Source organism: Peromyscus leucopus, chromosome 19 (genome assembly GCF_004664715.2).
Source record: "Peromyscus leucopus breed LL Stock chromosome 19, UCI_PerLeu_2.1, whole genome shotgun sequence".
In the NCBI taxonomy this organism is placed as follows: Eukaryota; Metazoa; Chordata; class Mammalia; order Rodentia; family Cricetidae; genus Peromyscus; species Peromyscus leucopus.
Genome location: NC_051079.1, coordinates 41,244,018 through 41,262,107, shown reverse-complemented (window position 1 = coordinate 41,262,107; position 18,090 = coordinate 41,244,018). Strand labels below are relative to the sequence as shown.

The 18,090-nt window shown below is 36.9% G+C and overlaps 1 protein-coding gene across 1 annotated transcript in view; it reads right to left on the bottom strand.

The window, feature by feature from the left end:
- Positions 1-3,779: 3,779 nt before the first annotated feature.
- Positions 3,780-18,090, bottom strand: part of Csnk1g3 (casein kinase 1 gamma 3) — an 86,485-nt gene continuing 72,174 nt past the window's right edge. Inside the window, exons 12-14 of the mRNA XM_028871838.2 lie at positions 13,956-14,062; positions 13,279-13,302; positions 3,780-6,123 (exon numbers count right to left, since the gene is read on the bottom strand). Coding sequence (XP_028727671.1) covers positions 6,069-6,123; positions 13,279-13,302; positions 13,956-14,062 — 186 coding nt within the window. The 3' untranslated portion in view covers positions 3,780-6,068. The remainder of the gene's footprint in view (positions 6,124-13,278; positions 13,303-13,955; positions 14,063-18,090) is intronic.

Genomic DNA, 18,090 nt, shown 5'->3' with positions numbered 1-18,090 from the left:
GTGAAAACACATTCAAGATCATCAACAAATAAATATTTATGATCAATTTTAAATTCCAGGTAAGTGAAATAGCATCTCCTCAATAAAAAACAAATGCTTATCATTTGCAGACCTGTATTACAAGAAAACTGTATCCAAGTATTAATATATGTTGAATTTCACCAACAAAATATGCATAGAGGTTTTTTTTTAATTGCTTAAGTATATAAGTCCCAAATTTGCCTCTTCACCAATAAAGGCTAAATTTTATCCTCCCCCAAAAGTTTGCCAATCCTAGGCCAGAGAAGTAGAATGATTTCCAATTAAGAGAAACTACAACCTAACAAATACCCTCTGAACAAGTGTTTTAACAAAACTATTTCATGCTTGGCAATGGTAACATACTCCTACAACCCTGGTACTCAGGAGGCAGAGGCAAGAAGATTGAGTTCAAGACCAGTTTAGGCTAAAAACTAAGAACATGGCTTAAAAGAAGAAGAAAAAATCATTTTCATATCCCAGTAATATTACCTAATAATGGTGTCACAGTCCTTTTCTTTGGTTATGATCTATATATTCTGATAAAGAAGTTAATTTATTAACTTGTGGCTCTGGTAAAAGCTAGGCAGACAAAATAGTCATCGATCTTCAACATCAACAAAGCTCTAGTCATGCTGACTTGTACTCAGGAAAATAAACTTTGAACTCTTCTAACCTATCAGCATGGTCCTGAAAGGCTGACCAGAACATATCAGCTAAACTACCTGAGATTCCCTTTTTTACCCAAAGTCAAACATTTTTCAAATGCAACCATGCACTATGTTAGCAATATCTGAAGATGTTATTTATAAAATTCTGAAAACCAGTAATGCTAAGTTTAAAAACTGAGTTTGTGTCTTATGCTACATTTTGTTTTTCTCAGATTGAGAGAGGATATCTGCATTCTGCTGCTTAGTAGTTATTAACTTTATCTTTTCCCTCCACGTTTCCCCCATTAGTCTTTTCACATTCAATGAGATAATACAGTCACAGCACAAGGTCAATGGCAGGCGGGCTAGGAAACGTGCCGTACCAGCGGTATACAGGCACCACCAAGCTTGTAACACAACAGTAAAGAATTCAAGGGGGTATTTTAATCCGCAACAGTGTGAAGTAAATATTACAAGTTCAAAAGTTAGAGTCTTTGACCACTACTGGCATACCATGATCATCTAGCTAAAAACAAAAACGAAACAACAAAAAAGCCAATCCTTGATACCGGAGGCCAAACAGTAGGTTAAATACTAGCAAGTCTGCATACTTTTTCTATGTTTAGGCAATCATTACCTCCTCCACAAACCACACTGTTTTCCAATTACTCCCCTCCAAAACTAACAAATGTTTTCTAATTCCAAATATCTCAACTAAACATAGCAATAGAGACACATCTGTAAGCCTCTTGAGTCCTGCCCAAAATGAGTCACACAAATATTGAGAATGCATAACATGTTGAATGTTACATTACTTATCAAGATGTAAATGTTTCATAGGAGACCCTAACCTAACTTACTTTCTTCTAATCAGGTGAGCTTATCATTACAATGCCTTTAATAACCATGTTTATGCAGATAACTTTTACATTTATATTTCTTCTGAGTTTGACTCACATCCTGTACTTTTTTACATGTATTTCATTGAATACACTAAATGCACCTCAAATTTACCATATCCCACACCAAATTTGGGGACTTTCTCATCTTTTCATCTTCTAAGTTCATGTCTAAGCAAAACATGTCACTATCTTTTAAAATATCCAAGTGAGATACTTGGAGCTAGTTATCTGTGATTCCTACACTTTCATTTCCATGAGCAGTAACATAACTAGTGAGTCTACTTGCTAACTACCTTTCTTTTCCTTGCTGGCAAACACCCTACCCTAAACCATCAACATTTCTCTTTTAACCTACTCTTACTCATTCCTAATGTATCTAGAGCACCCAGTCCTACCTATTTTAAATCTACTCACTTAAACACAGTGGGGTTTTGTTGTTGTTGTTTTACAAGCATCAGATTCGACCATGGCTAAATATCTTAATGTCCTTTCACGTGGCACTTCTCAAGTGTTTCCTAACCATGGAGCCATGACTCAGGCCCAGCCATCAGGAGAACAGCAGCTCTTTATCCACAGGCACAAGCTCCAGTGGACATGGAAAGTTACTGGACCTGCTGGAAACTGCTCTCTGTTTTTACTTGGTTACCATGACAGTAGCATCTGAGTGGCCACTCGACCCTCACACTGAAAGTGAAAACAGTAAGTTGAAACTCGAGCCAGGAGATGACACAGGAGAAGGGCAGGTGCCAAGATTAACTATCAGGAGCCAGTTTTACTGGGTTTCACAATTAAATGAAATATCTTTATTGCTCAAGTCAAGTTAGTTCTTATCATTGGCAGGTGAAAAGTTCTTACTAATGCAAATACAGTCACGGAGACTAGAATCCACTCTAAGATCACATTGCTTTTCCTAGGTAAAGCCCATTGAAGATTATGTGTCATCCCCAGACCATTCTGCTTCTGTGTGTATGTGTGTTGTAAGTATATGAGTATGGGTGCACACACACAGACTGTGCTGGATAGTTTTATGCCAACTTGACACAAGCTAAATTCATCTGAGAGGAATGAACCTCAATTAAGAAAATGCCTTCATAAGATCCAGCTATAAGGCATGTTCTTAATGAGTAAATAATGGGAGAGGGCCCAGTACATTGTAGGTGGGGGCACCTCTGGGCTGGTGGTCTTCGATTCTAAGAAGGCAGGCCGAGCAAGCCATGAGAAGCAGCCAATAAGCAGCATTCCTCTATGGTCTCTGCATCAGCTCCAGCTTCCTCTTTCCTGCCGTTTGAGTTTCTGTCCTGACTTCCTTCAATGATGAACAGTGCTGTGGAAGTGTAAGTCAAATAAACATTTTCCTCCCCAAGTTGCTTTGGTCACAGCAATAGAAACCCTAACTAAGACATACCAAGAACCCAGAGGGTGACATCTATCATTTCCACATTCATTTGAGGCAGGGTCTCTCACTGAACCTGGAGCTAAACTGGCAGCCAGCAACCCCAGTGATCCTCCTGTCACTGCAGGACATGATGCTGGGGTAGCAGGTGCATGCTTAATTATACTGGCTTTTTACAGGGGTTCCTAGGATTTGAACTGAAGCCCTCATACTTGCATAGGAAGCACTCTTACCTGCTGAGTCATCTCCCTGATCCACATTCTTCTGTTCTCCTGTTTTGTGAAGTCTCTGGTGCGTAATGCACATACTGGTCACAGGCTAAATGGTTCTACTTGCCTTATCTTGCCTACAGCATCCTTTAGTAAACAAGACTCCATTAATACCATTTGGTAAAACTGCTTAAAGGACCAACATAACGATAAGTTGAATTACTGTTGCAAATATATGTTCCCCATCTGCAATGACTTTATCCACTTAAAATTAATTAACAATGAACTTCCATAAATAGCATGACTTCATTTTCAAAAAAGCAATAAAATCATTGTTTATTCCCTTAAGTTATTAGAAGACAGATTTAACTAATTGCTCTAAGTAACTCAGAATATATATATTAAAAAGTGAAAACAAAGCAAGCTTAGATTCTTCCTGTTTTGTGTTCCTTACAACTGTGCTCCAACAAAGAACAAAACAGAAACATGACAAGAGCGGGTTCCTTCTGCCTCCTCCAGAATAAACCAACAGAAGTTCATTTTTAAACCACTGTGGAGCAGTGAAAGGCATCAGTTCACTCATGGTTAGAGGAAAGGGGAAAGAGAGTTTAAAAAAACTACCTTTATTTATTTCTTTTTCAGTTACATACTTTTAAACAGGGCTGTGTTTCAGTATTCAGACATTCAGGCAATGTTGACCTCATTAGTGTTGACAGAAAAGAAGCATAAAAATGCAAAACATTGTTGGCTTAACCTGAACATACCTGCATTACCTATTACTGACCAGTCTGTGTGCCAAAGACTTATCCTCTGACACTAAAATGGAGCACTTAAAAATATTGCTAAAAAGCAAATGTCTACACACTGGCCTTTGCAGCAAATAAGGGTATTCATACTTTTAAAATATTTAAGTCCATAATTGGATTAATATACACACCTTCTTATGTATAAGGAGTTCAGATCATATAAACACTGTACAGTCCAAAAAATCCTACTGAGAATAAAACTAAATAGGCTTATGATAAGAAATACAGATATCGCATGTATTTACAAATATCATAGACACACAAATTTGGTCAAATACTGTAAAGAAGTGGTTTCACATTATAAATGGCCAAAACATCCATCTACCTTGCTCAAAGCAAACAAAACCAAACATTCAGTATTTAACTCCTGCAGTTTAGACCTCATGACAATATACAAATAGAGTGGAAACTGCTGACCAAATTATACAGCAAGTGTTTTCTAGGTTGAGTATAGGTCTTCAAAATTCAAGAAAAAAGATTGCTCATAGGATTAAAAGAAACAATGATAAACAATGTCCTGATTCATGATGTTCATATGGGTGCCCAATTTATCAAAAGCAACACATTGAACTTTTGGCTATAAGAAAAATAAATTACAAAATACAATTAAATACCTGTAAATTCAATAATGAAGTAAAAAAAAAAAGTGGATTCATTTCCTTTAATACATATTTTTAAATGTTACCTTGAGACAAAAAAAAAAATAAATAAGCATACCTGAAGGTTCACACTTATGACAGAGAAGAGAATGCATGGAAAGAGTAACAATTTTATAAATCAATGTGTGATATGATCAACAGTATCTTTCTAGCCAGTCTTTTGTTTTAACTCTTGAAAATCTGGCTAAGAGAATGTGACAAAAGTATGCCTGTGTCCTTATGGCTTAAAACAAAGCACACTGCAAAGTGGAATGGACTTAGCTAATAACAGAACTGTTCACTGTTCATATGCAGGCACTGTGAAAGCTCTGGAGGCAAAGCACCTGGCCCACCCTCTCCAAACATTCTCCCATCATCAACATTATGCTCAAGACAGGAAATTTCAGAGAACTAGCAAAGTAAATACAAGAGACTAATGTGCACAGAGGGCAACAGAGTGACCCAGTGTTTATTGCTGGGAGGGTGTTTCTTTTCTTTACTCCAAGAACTACCTAACAAACAGCCACCACTGTATGGCACGTCCTCCGATTTCTGCTTCCGGGAGATGTGGCCATCCAGCAGCAGGCTTCAAGGGGCTCTAGCCTTACACGCCGCAACAAGTTTCACATTTATTTCCTTTCCTTAGTGTATTTTTTTGAACTTCGACATAGATTCCTTCTCCAGTACTCATTTTTTCGCTATCTAGCATACGTTATCCTCTGGAAGCATGGAGTCACATCACACAAATATTATTAGAGCTTCAGGCACTTCTGCAGCCACATTGCACACAGTGGCACAGCAGAAGCCACGCTCCTATTTCCCACATTTCTTCTGATTTATTCACCACCACTGCTTGCCAATCCCATAATGCTTTTCCCTCAGTACCTTTGGGCAGTGACTGTACCTTGATTTCACAGATAGAATGCCAATATGATTCATGAATAACAGTACCATAAGTCATACTGAAATCAATGCAGATGTCACAAAATAGGAACTTTTCAAGAAAGTTGTTTTTAATATTTGGGCAACTGTTTTCTCTGCTGCACTATCCATTGGGAAGAAAATTCTTGTTTGATTATGCTTTTATAGAAGACATAAAAAAATCAAATTAGATGCAATTAATTGACACTTGGACACCTGTATCGTTTTCTATAACAGAAGAGCTTCTGGAAAATGTCCTCTGGAACTGTGTTCATCAATACCACTTCATTGGTCCATTCCATTCAATGATGGGCAAAGCACTCACATTTTGACAAAATTTTAAAGCTTCCATAAAGTTAAATTAGGAGCGGAAATGAATGTAAGACAAACAACAAAATGAAATATGAAAGTATGACATTTTTGTTTCAAGAGTGAGTCCTTGAAAATATATGTGGTCACTACAGAGATGATTTTAATCACGAGACAGCATATGAACATGTAAGTAACTCCCCAGGATCTGTCTGTATCCAGTCATTTGTGACGTTGTATGGTTTTCCTTTTCCTTCGTTTGAAAAAACAGCAGCACCTGCAGATGAAGAAGATGTTCCTTTATTACAAAAACACTGAAGTGATCAGAGACTGGATATGTCATAGTAATTTAGATAGTCATAAAAAGCAACAGGCTCGTGCAAGATAGTGAACATATCAGCGAAGCATTGGTATTAGTGACCCTATGGCAGTTATTGTGACTATGTCCTATCAGCATGCCTTTTGAGTAGAGCGGGTCATTCTGTGCAACATAAAAAGGAGCCAGGAAGTCCAAAAGGCTTTGCTTCAAGAAGTGAAAATCTACAGTGCTAACTCTCAACTGATCTGCCCCATCTTACTCAGGACATTCAACAGTCTCTGTGTGCCATGCTTTTATAATGTTCATCTATATAGTTCCTCCCTTTCTGTCTGGTAGTTTTGATTCCTAAAGTCACTGTTACAAAGGCAATAATGACCCTATTTCATTTTAGTGAATATCAGTTTAGAATCTAAAACAAAACAAAACAAAATAACAATGATTAACAAGTATTTCCTACCATATTTATCAACAGAAAGAGAAAACAGATTAAGTACAACATTAAGATGAGCACTTATTTTAAGGTTTTTTGGACAGACTCTCAAATGGCCCAAGCTGGCTTCAAATTCCAATATAGATGAGGATGACTGAACTGTTTATCCACCTGCTTCTACCTTTTTGGTACTTTAAGAGTCAAAACTTATTCTAAGTTTTTTAAATTATTTATCAAAGTAATTTTATACTTAACATTTAAAATAGAATAGAGAAAATGAATCCATTTTATAATTCAAAAACTATATATACAAACTTGTTTTAAACATATAGGTTTTCTAAATACATAATTAAAAAACTATATGTTCAATCCTTATCTTTTTCCCTAGGTAAAAACATGTACATATAAACTTTACCTCACTGAGGTAACTATCCAGAAAAAGCTGAAATGAGTGAGTGTGTGTGTGTGTATGTATGTATGTGTGTGTTTATGTGTATATACTGAAATATTCATGGGTCTAAATTAGAGCTAGGGCCATAAAACAAACACTAAGTACAAAATACTGTTTCAGGAATTAGAAAACCAGCCATGTTTACTTTCAGCTATAATAACTAATACTTTCTCAAATCTTAAATATATAAATTTTCAAAACTAGAAACTCAAAAGGACACTGCTCAGTGGACAGAGCCCTGGAGTCAATCTTCAATGCCACATCAACTGGGTAAGAGGTAGACAGAAGGGTCAGGAGTTCAAGGTCACAGAGTTCGAGTTGACCCTGGAATACATGAGCCCTGCCTCAAATAGAGGGGGTAAAATATTATTCAAGTAATCTTCCCATTACTAGAAAACAACCACAGAGTAAAAGGTAAAATGAGAAGAAAAAGTCATTTAAAAGAAAAGAAATAGATCAAATATTTAAAATATGAAATTTAAGAATTAAGTGATTATAACACAAGTCTTAGGAGGTCTTATTAATTAAAAAAAAAAAAAAATCCAGTGCCAGCTATTGGGGTGAATTCTGCAAGATCAGAGAAGCAGAACAAGCCACAGCTAACCTCACCTCACCAACTTCTCAGCCGATCCTCCTGTTTTCTCAAACTGGAAGCCTGAGTCCTCATCAGAATTGATCTCAGTTGAACTGCTGCTAAAAGCCTAAAAGCTTAAAAGGCCTCTAGTTCCTGGTCCTCACGCCTTATATACCTTTCTGCTTCCTGCCATCACTTCCTGGGATTCAAGGTGTGTGTGTGTGTGTCTTTCCCAAGCAAGACATGAGATCTCAAGTGCTGGGATTTAAGGTGTGTCACCATGCCTGCTGTTTCCAGTGTGGCCTTGAACTGACAGAGATTCAGATGGATCTCTGCCTCCAGAATGCTAGGATTGAAGGCATGTGCTACCACTGCCTAACCTCTATGTTTATTATAGTGGCTGTTCTGTTCTCTGACCCCCAGATAAGTTTAATGGGGTGCATAATATATCAACCACGAGTGTTATTTCAATGAAAATTCAGTACTGTTTAATATAAAGTCCTTGTTACTGATATTAAATGTTTCTATATATTTTCATTTATCATTTCAAGCTCCAAAGTATATCCCTTCATATTCTGTGTACTAAAAAGCTATTTTAAGTTATATAAGCCTTTAATGGTGGGGAATGTAATGCAATGCAAGTGTTGATAAACAGGCTGTTCACTGCCAGCTTGTCCACACTGGGGCCGTAGTCACATGCCTCACTTATTTCTTTGGTTTTGTCTTTAGTTCTGAGAGCCAAGTTCTTTCCCTTTGTTAAATAACCTTTCTTTCTAATGTAAGGACTATTGGATAAAGGAAGCATGTCCAATCAAATCGTTTATTTGAAACTAAATAAATTTTAAGAAAATTTCTAATGGCACAGGTTCTTTAAGTTCAAAAACAACGTTAAAGGATTATCCACATAACTTTTAGAATAAATCCCATTAAATAGGATGGCATACTATTAAAGCAATTACCACCAGAGGGCAGCATTGATATGTGTTCTATGATGCATCTGCCCACAAAGCAGCAGCATTAAAGGAGTAAATTCAAATTTTAACCCCCGCTGGTTTTTAAGATAAAAGTCATTTCAAAACCAGCTGATTCATAGGCTTGGTGACTGAGAAATCGTCCTCTCACTTATCTCCTGCTTCCCAGCACTCCACCTGAAACAGGGCTGTTCTCATAACACCGGTTGTCTTTTGTCTGCATTTCCTACTACTCTAAATGATTCTGTCTGACTACAGAAGGAAGCCATGGCATGGCGAGCTCACAGAAATAGCCCATCAAATGAGCAAAAAGTTACCACTTGTTTAGTATTTGTTGAAGATTTGCCTCCTTCACACAACCAAACACTACAGTAAGGTCTAGTCAAAATCATAGGTATGTTCTGAATCTAGAGTTCTTACCCATGGGCCACAAACTCTACTGTAGCCTACAAAACACAAATTTCAGCACCATCGTGAGGCTTTTTTGAAGAAAACTAACCCAGGACACATTCTTAAAATGCCAAGTCTGGATCTCAAGGATAAGCCTTGGCATAGGTTCTGTATCCAATAATACTTATATTCAAAAGGCAGCTATTTAACAAATGGGAAGACTTTAGCTTTCAGAACTGAAAACAAAATCAGAGAAACAAGTGAGGTCATGTGAATCTAACACCAGTGTAGACGAACTGGCAAATAAGAGCCTATGCCATTGAAATTCATCTTCAAACCACAGTGAGCTAAGCTTGGCTCTGCTGTTCCCAGCACACCGCTGTTCCACTTCACTCACTGCCCTCTTTCTCTAGAAGCTGCTGTTTTCTTGGACCTATATTATACACTCACTTCTCTCAATCAAAGTAAAGCATGTTTTCCTGTCCGGATTTGAGGTTCTTATATACAGCCTTCTACAATGACTCATCAGCATCACCTTTGTGCAGACTATTCCTGCATCCAGCCTGTACCACCCACTCAGGACTTCAGAAGCCAGTCTCTCCAGCCATGGCTTAATGAGCATATAGAAAAGCACCTTTTCTAACAACTAATACTTATTTTTTGACAAATACATATTTTACATAAAAATTAATAGTCATAGTACAATTCCTTATCTTTGGATTTCTTGATTTTTAAAAAATTTTTATTTATTGTTTTGTTTGTTTTTCAAGGGAAAGTTTCTCTGTCTAACAGCTCTGGCTGTCCTGCAGGCACTCTGTAGACCAGACTGGCCTCAAACTCACAGAGATCCACCTGCCTCTGCCTCCCAAGTGCTGGGATTACAGGTAAATGCCACCACCACCACCCCACCCCACCCGGGTGGATTTCTTGATTTTAAAAAGGAAGAACTGTTAAGCTAGGCAAGAGTTCAGATCAGAACAAGATTATGAATGTAACTCCTTCAAGAAGACACCTATAGTCCCATGTCCTGTCTTCTTCTCTATCCACTCACAACTAATGTCTCTCTCTAAAATGATGCAACCTTCTCACCTTTTTCAAGCTGGCTTAGTTCAGAGATTTCATCTTGCCTATACCGTAGTTTAGAATTTTTCAACAGAATTTTCCTTTTAAGTTGACCACACCTAAATAATCCCAGCTAAACTAAAGCAAGATCAAAAGCTCAAGCTAGCCTGAACTAGAGACCATGCCCCTCCCCTCCACCTCCAAAAAGCCAGATTCACAGTTTAAGTCTCTACTTGACAATTTGTCCTTGTAAGTACAGCCATGCCCTCTTGCTCATCAATTTCATCATTAGTTCTTCACTGGCTAAGCCTTTTGGGGCCACAGAGTTCTTCAAACTTTGGTCCCCCATCTATTTCCATGATCCTCTTCATTTTATCTTTGAAGGAAAAGAGGAAGAGCGAGAAGAAGGGGAAGCATTGACTTTCCATCCATAGTGCACACCACACAGTCTTGTTGTATCCTCTATAACTCCACTTCTCTCCTATACTGGTTATAGTAACTGAATATAGCTTGGTGATAAGGTACTTGCCTTACAGTACAAGGCACTAGATTCAACAACGCCCCCACACACACACATAAAACCTTAACACATCTAAGGCTGAAAACTGAAAGGTGTACTTCACGTCTGCTCAAATCATATGTAAGCTTTGAAATATCTTCATAATCATCCAATCACCAAACATAACAATAATTTGTCCAATAAATATTAGAAGGGGGATAGGATGCAATCTAGAAAAAGAAGTTATGTTCATATTCCTTAGTCTCAGGGATCTGAACAACATTAATGACCTTATAGAAATGCTAAGACTTAATCTGACTAAAAGAAAAGAAAAAAATTTGTTTAAAGAGAGTTTGAATGAAGAGCTTTAAGGAAGAGAAATTCTGAGGATTTGTGCAACCCACCTAGAATCAAGTTTCCTGACCCCACAGGTTGCTATCTTTCAATACCACTTTACCTAGATATAATTCATGTGTCGTAACATTTGTCCTCATACAGTGTACAATGCAGACAAATAGTCTATTCATAGAACTGTACAGACACCACGACTACCAACTTCAAAGCTGCCTCATTACTTGAAGCAGTGGTTCTCAACTTGTGGGTCATAACACCTATGAGAGTCACACATCAGATAGCCACATTACAATTCCTAACAGTAGCAAAATTACAGTTATGAAGTAACCACAAAATAATTTTATGGTAGGGGTCACCAAAACACAAGGAACTCTATTAAAGGACTGCAGCATTAGGAAGGGTGAGACCCTTAAAGGAACCCTGCTATCTATTGTCAGTCCCTCACATTTTCTTTTCTCCCAAAGATAATCACTACCTTTACCTGACCTGTACCTTTACTACTGCCCTGTTCAGTTTATGTAAATAGAGCTATATAATACATAATATTCTGTTCCTTTCACATAGAAGAATTTTCAACCTCACTTCTTTGTATTATATAATAATACATTTCATGGGTATGGTAAATTGCTTTAGTGAATTATTTACTAATAACTTTTGTGGTTTTCTATTTTAACCCCTGGGAGTCTAAAGATGTAAGAGGCCTTATTTTCAATACACTGAGAAAGATATCATGATGTGAGAGATGTATAAAGAAAACAACAGGCAGATTAACAAAACAGTAGTAAAATATATAGTATCAGAATCAAGTTGAGTCTGGGAAAAAAACAGGAAATGACTAGAGTAAGCAAGCTATAAAGTCCTTTGATGTCATATCAAGAAATCTGGACACAATCCTCCAAGGAATAGAGGACAGTCCCTTCAGGAACAGCAGTCTCATAGCTTTCTTCACTCTTGTCCTACAATGCTTCCGGAGAGAAAAGCCAGCCTATTTGCATGCATACCACAGGCATCACAACTAAGTGAACCATAGATTATACCATTTTGAAAGCCACTCTACAAAGCAATCTCTGATTATTCAGTCACAAAGTGATCCATTTCTTTACAAATCCATAGCTTTACCATGTCTAATATCTACTACTGCAAGTGAAATCTCAACAGTGTAACCACTGAATGAACATATAGAGAATGGATAGACTGGATGGAAAGTCTCTAAAAGGAAGTAAACACAGATAGCCAGGCTTAACAATGACTGTGGGACAGAGATGGAAGAAGCACACTCCTGTGAAGAGCACAGATGAGAAAGGTATCAGCAGTCAGTGATGAAGAAATAAGTAAGTGTGATAATAGCGACACAGTCCCTGAACGGGACAGACAAAGTAATGGAACCTTGTCACATCTACTGTTTTTCTCAACTCCCTGTGAGGTGGATATTATTACAGCATTTTATGAAGAAAGAAACAGGCCTAAAAAAGTACCACCCTACGTCATAACTGTCCTTAGTACTCTACCTAAAATTCAAATACAGGCCATTATGGTAACTTTTTATTTAAAAACAAACAAGTAAATAGCAGACTAAATATCTCTTGAAATATACTAAATAAATTAAGTCATACCACCAATAAATTCTAAAATGAAAACTGATGGAAATGGATTACTACTTGCTAAAAATAAATATCCACATTATCTCAGTTTTCAGCTAGCAAATGAGTGTTTTTAAAGATGTAAGTAAAATGACTAACAGGCTTTAAAACTGACTATCTAAGCCTTTATTCACTGCAAAACTGACTTAAAATTTGTCTTGAAATTGAGAGAAGCACTTAAACACAGATTGCAACTGTAGGCAAATACCAGAAAATAACTAAAATTCAGTACTATTTCTCCCAGGAAGAATATTATTAAGAATATTATTATTATTATTATTATTATTATTATTATTATTAAGAGGTTTTTCAAAGTAGTGGTTAGTAAATGAAATAAGATTTTAGTGATACTGTAGGGGGAAAGATTATGTATCCAAAAATTGAAAACAGGGAAATAAAAAGTTTAACTCAAAAACTTAGCTTTCTACTTAAAATAACAAATAACAACTTCCATGTCACAAAGGAAATGCACAAGCACAAGCAGGCTGGCGTGTCGTCTATGCAGTTAAAAAGTGCCCCCCAAACTATGGAACTTAAAGCAAAAAAAGCTGCAGCAGGCAAAACAGCTCCTCAACAATTATTTCTTGCTTCTCAGAGTTAATGTTATTGGCATCAATGAATTTTCAGTTTTACCAATTATAATCTCTAAATTAAGAATATTTTTGTTTGTTTTAAATGGTGCTAAATCTTTGAAATTGTAGTCAATGGAGCTATTTCTGCCTGCCTACACTTGAGAACTCACCACATATTCAATACTTTCTGGCAGCTATACACAGAAAAACAAAAAGAAAAGAAAAGGGGAGAGAGGAAGAAAGAGATATAATCAAAAATAGCCCATAATTAAATGATCACATTGTTTTGCATGCTTAATTTTTCCAAGCAGTATTACTATAATTTACATCTTAAAAATTAATCTTAAAGTAACATTAAACATGCAGTATCCTACAATGCCAAGTACTTATACTTATTGAAAAGTAATAATTAATACAGTAATAATATCAGTGCAATGTTCCTAATATCAAAAGCTAAATGTGCTATTAAGTTTCTTTATTTATTCATTCATTTATTGGTTTTTTTTTTCGAGACAGGGTTTCTCTGTGTTGTTTGGTACCTGTCCTGGACGCTCTGTAGACCAGGCTGGCCTCAAACTCACAGAGATCCACCTGAAGTCTAAATGAAAATTTAAGCACAGTTCCCAAATAACAATTTTTGTATTAAGGAAGTATTTACTAAAGTAGTAGTACTTTAATGGTGATTAAGATAATCAATTATATCACTTCTTTTGTGTGCTCTACTCCCTACAAAAAAAATAATATGTGGAATAATTGGATGTAACTATAAAGTTCAAGCATGAAAAGTTATGAACCCACCCCACCCCCCCAAAAGAAACCATACTGAAATAAGCAAAACAAAACGTACTTGGTTTCATCCATCACTTCTACTTCTGTAGGGGCTGTGATGGGCGCGTTTGATCGTCCTGCCGTGGGGTCATCCGTGTTTAACTCTCCATTTGTAGAACTTACAACCTGTTTTATAAGGAAAGAGAAAGAATATTTATATATATCAAACACATATACATAATAACATATACTAAGTAAAGATTAAGGAATTTAAATTAGAAAGTTAATGAGGAACACAAAATAATTAGTAGATCAAAACCATCTAATGTGCCTTTGACTTACTTTCTTTCCATCTTTAAACTTCTTATTTTCTGCTTCTTTCTAGAAACTACCTCCTACACTGAGATTTCCATCAGTTCCCCTTGTGTGCCCATCTTCTTGGCACAGTACATATGATCTACTTTCCCTCCTCCAATCTGTAATCACGGAGACTTCCAAATCACACTGCCTATTTTAAGGAACAACAGAACCACCCCTCCACCTCATCGTGTAAACCCCACATCTGATCTGTAATAGGTCCTCTGAGATATTCCCCAAACACATACTATCTATATCTAGTCAGTTCTCATTACCTCTATTACCACTAGGACTCCAGTACCAAAACAACATGATCTTTCCTAAGAGCAAAAAAGCTATTAGTCTTCTGTTCTGACTTGTATCACAAGTAAAATACATCATCCACAAAGCAACCAGAGTACTCCTTTCCAGGTATAAATCTGTGATAATTCCCTTCTGAAAAGTTCAACCTTTGGCTTCTCATTTAACTTAGAATAAAAAGCTGTATTCTTTACCCCACATGCTACAGTCCCACATAATCTACTGTCTGCCTACCTCCCTAACCCCTTAGCTCACCAGCCTCTATCTAATACATCAGGCCAGGCCTTAGCACTGACCACTGTTACTGGCTAGGTTCTACAATGACCAATGGGTGGTCTTACTTCTCAGATCCCCAGAGAGCACCTCTATGACAGGCTTTTTCTACCATAATGCCTAAAATTTCCACACAGAAAGTCTTTTATGCTGTACTTTATTTTTGATTCTTTGTATAAGTCATTTGGGTTGATTTTTATTCATGTATTTGTTTATTTTTATGTTTGACACATGATACCTCTTTGTAACCCTGGATATCTTGGAACTTGAACTCACAGAGTTCTGCATGCCTCTGCTTTCCAGGTGCTAGGATTAAAGGCACACATCTACACCTGGCTTCTTTGTATGCGTTTGGTTTTGTCTGGATGTTCTTATTTCCTGAGTTACCTATTTTGTTCTTAATATTCTGCCTCTATTAAAACTATTTCATAAGAACAGTAATCTCACCTTGCTCTCTAATATACCTGACACAGAACAGGCCTTCTACCTATTTGTCAGAATAAACCAATACAGCCATGCATGAATGATATTCTAAGACTTTTAAGATTAAAATAACAAAATTCCTAAATTATCCAAGGTCCTAAAATACAAATTCACTTAATTACCCTATTCTTTTATTTCCTCTTAATACTAAACTTAAAAAGATACTCACATCCCATGCTTCCCTTATTCCTAAGGTCCTTCCACTCACTTTCTCCTTATTATCACTCCATCTGCTCTGTCTTTACTTTCAAACTAAGAATTCTCTTGAAAACAGCAAGAAAGTCTGAAAACTGTATTCTGTGAGCTTTGCTTGTGCCTCATTTCCCTACAAAATTTCTGTATCTATCTGTTGGTATTAATTAGCTGATCACTCTTCTCTCTATATAGACTTATACAGAGTCTATACTATGATGGATCCATACCCCAAACTAGCTATACCACTACCAGTGAAGCAAGAGTGAGAAAGAAACCTTGATCTTGCTAAATCTCAGTGCCCTCAACTATGACATGAAACATGGCAGTGTCTAACTATCAGCTGGAATGGGACCAATACATACAGCCAGAGATCAAGCAATCAGCCAGCCTTTTGCAGAGGGATGTTATAAAGGAGAAATGAAGGCACATGTTATAGGGAAGCCCAAATCAATCAACTAAGCAATTACATTTGTTAAAATTTTACAAGTCAGATTCTAAAGAATGTGCTGTGGGATGTTATGTATGGCAAATGTGTTGCTCTGATTGGTTATAAATAAAACACTGATTGGCCAGTAGTCAGGCAGGCAGGAGGAAATATAGGCGGGAAAAGGAGGAGAATAATTCTGGGAAGTGAAAGGCTGAGTCTGGAGTCACTGCCAGCCACCGCCATGACAAGTAGCATGTGAAGACTCCGGTAAGCCACAAGCCACGTGGCAAGGTACAGATTTATGAAATGGATTAATTTAAGCTATAAGAACAATTAGCAAGAAGCCTGCCATGGCCATACAGTTTGTAAGCAATATAAGTCTCTGTGTTTACATGGTTGGGTCTGAGCGTCTGTGGGACTGGCGGGTGAAAGAGATTTGTCCTGACTGTGGGCAAGGCAGGAAAACTCTAGCTACTAGAATGGGTCTGTTTAGCTGGCATTTCTAGAATCTTAACTACACTAGAAGGTTGAAATATCAGTTTTTTTCAGGCTGACTTATTTTCAGGAAAGTTTATAAAAATGACAGATAATCTGAAGTTTGGCATTTCAGAGCATAATGAGGTATCTTATGGTTTACTGTTATAATGCTTGAAGACATTCTGCTCTGATACTCCAACTGTGAGGGGAAAGAAAACCAACCACATCAGTTAGTATTTTAAGAACTGACTCTAGTTTCACTACCAAGTTTCAGAGGATAGGAGGAGAAAGCCCACAAGCAATTCCCACAGAAGCCATTCTCAGTTAGACACGACAGAGCAGGCCTCACACAAGGCAGCGCCTCTGTCACCAAGGACTCTGGAGGAAGTGGATTGAGCCAGGAGTCTGCAGCGCCACCCAGGCTGTCTCAGCCTCCCAAGTGCTGGTGTCACTATGCTCGGCTCATGGGCAAGGATTTTCAAAAGCAAAGTTGATATTTTCCAATATAACAAACTCATACAAACTACTTATGCTTATACCTTCCCAGTTTCTATTTCATTTCTCAAAGGCATGGTTACCAAGCATACAGTACAGGCTCACAATACTAATGAATCAGAGAGCCATCTATCCATTAAATATATCAGAAATACTAAAACACACATATACCAGCATTCTCTAAGACATTTATTAAAAACTATGCTATATGTGAGATTCAGTTAAAAGAGTATTTTTCAGCTTATTGAACTCACACTACTGAACACATAAATCACTACATACTCTGAAAACTATAACTAGAGAATAATATAGTTGTCATTTTAAAAGATGGCACCACAGTAAAATGGCTTTCTCATGGACCACGGGTATGATTCACCACAACCAGTTTTCATTGTCTTTACACCAAGATAAGGTAGGTTTTCAATTTAACTTTCACTAATAGAGACATTAATCGTAGCAAATTTCTCTGAGTATTCAAATCTTTGGAGAGGTTAATGTAAAATGTTATTAAAAGAGAAGATCACAATAAATGAATCATAACGATCCATACCAATGTGACTCACCAGGAAACTTCCTAAACTAGAGAGGGTGGAATTATTTACACAATAGAAACGCTAACTACATCCTTCTATAAATGCTCTTTTGTAGCTATCAATACCCTAGAAAACTATAGAGAGTAGATGGAATTACAGTAGTCACTCAGTCTTGTTCCTCATTATTAACTCTGCACTGTTACTGACCCGACAGAAGACTAAGACTGGTTTTAGAAATGTCTTTTGAAAGGTCATATACACAATAAGCACAACTGAGAGCTGTCTATGAAGTAAAAATCACTCTTTTCCTGTTTAACCATGTATATTTGCTACCACTGCAAGATACTTCTGTTTGCATAACTTTGTCAGTATTATCTATATTTGAATCTGAATTTGTACAAGCAAAGATATCAGACTACTTACTACAATGATGTATATTCTTTCATTTTCCTTAACAGTACCTAGCCACATGTATCTTTTAGATGATTTATGATTCTATACCTGTCTTGGCCTAGGTTCTCAAAAATCACATCATTCCTAAGGCTCAAATAAAAAACTTCCCAACCATAAAAGATTCCCAAACAATCAGGAGGTCATTCAGCACACTAGTATCCTTAAGGTTTTTCTTCTTCCGCTTGCTTACAGTTGCCAACTACATTGAAAGAATCCACTTT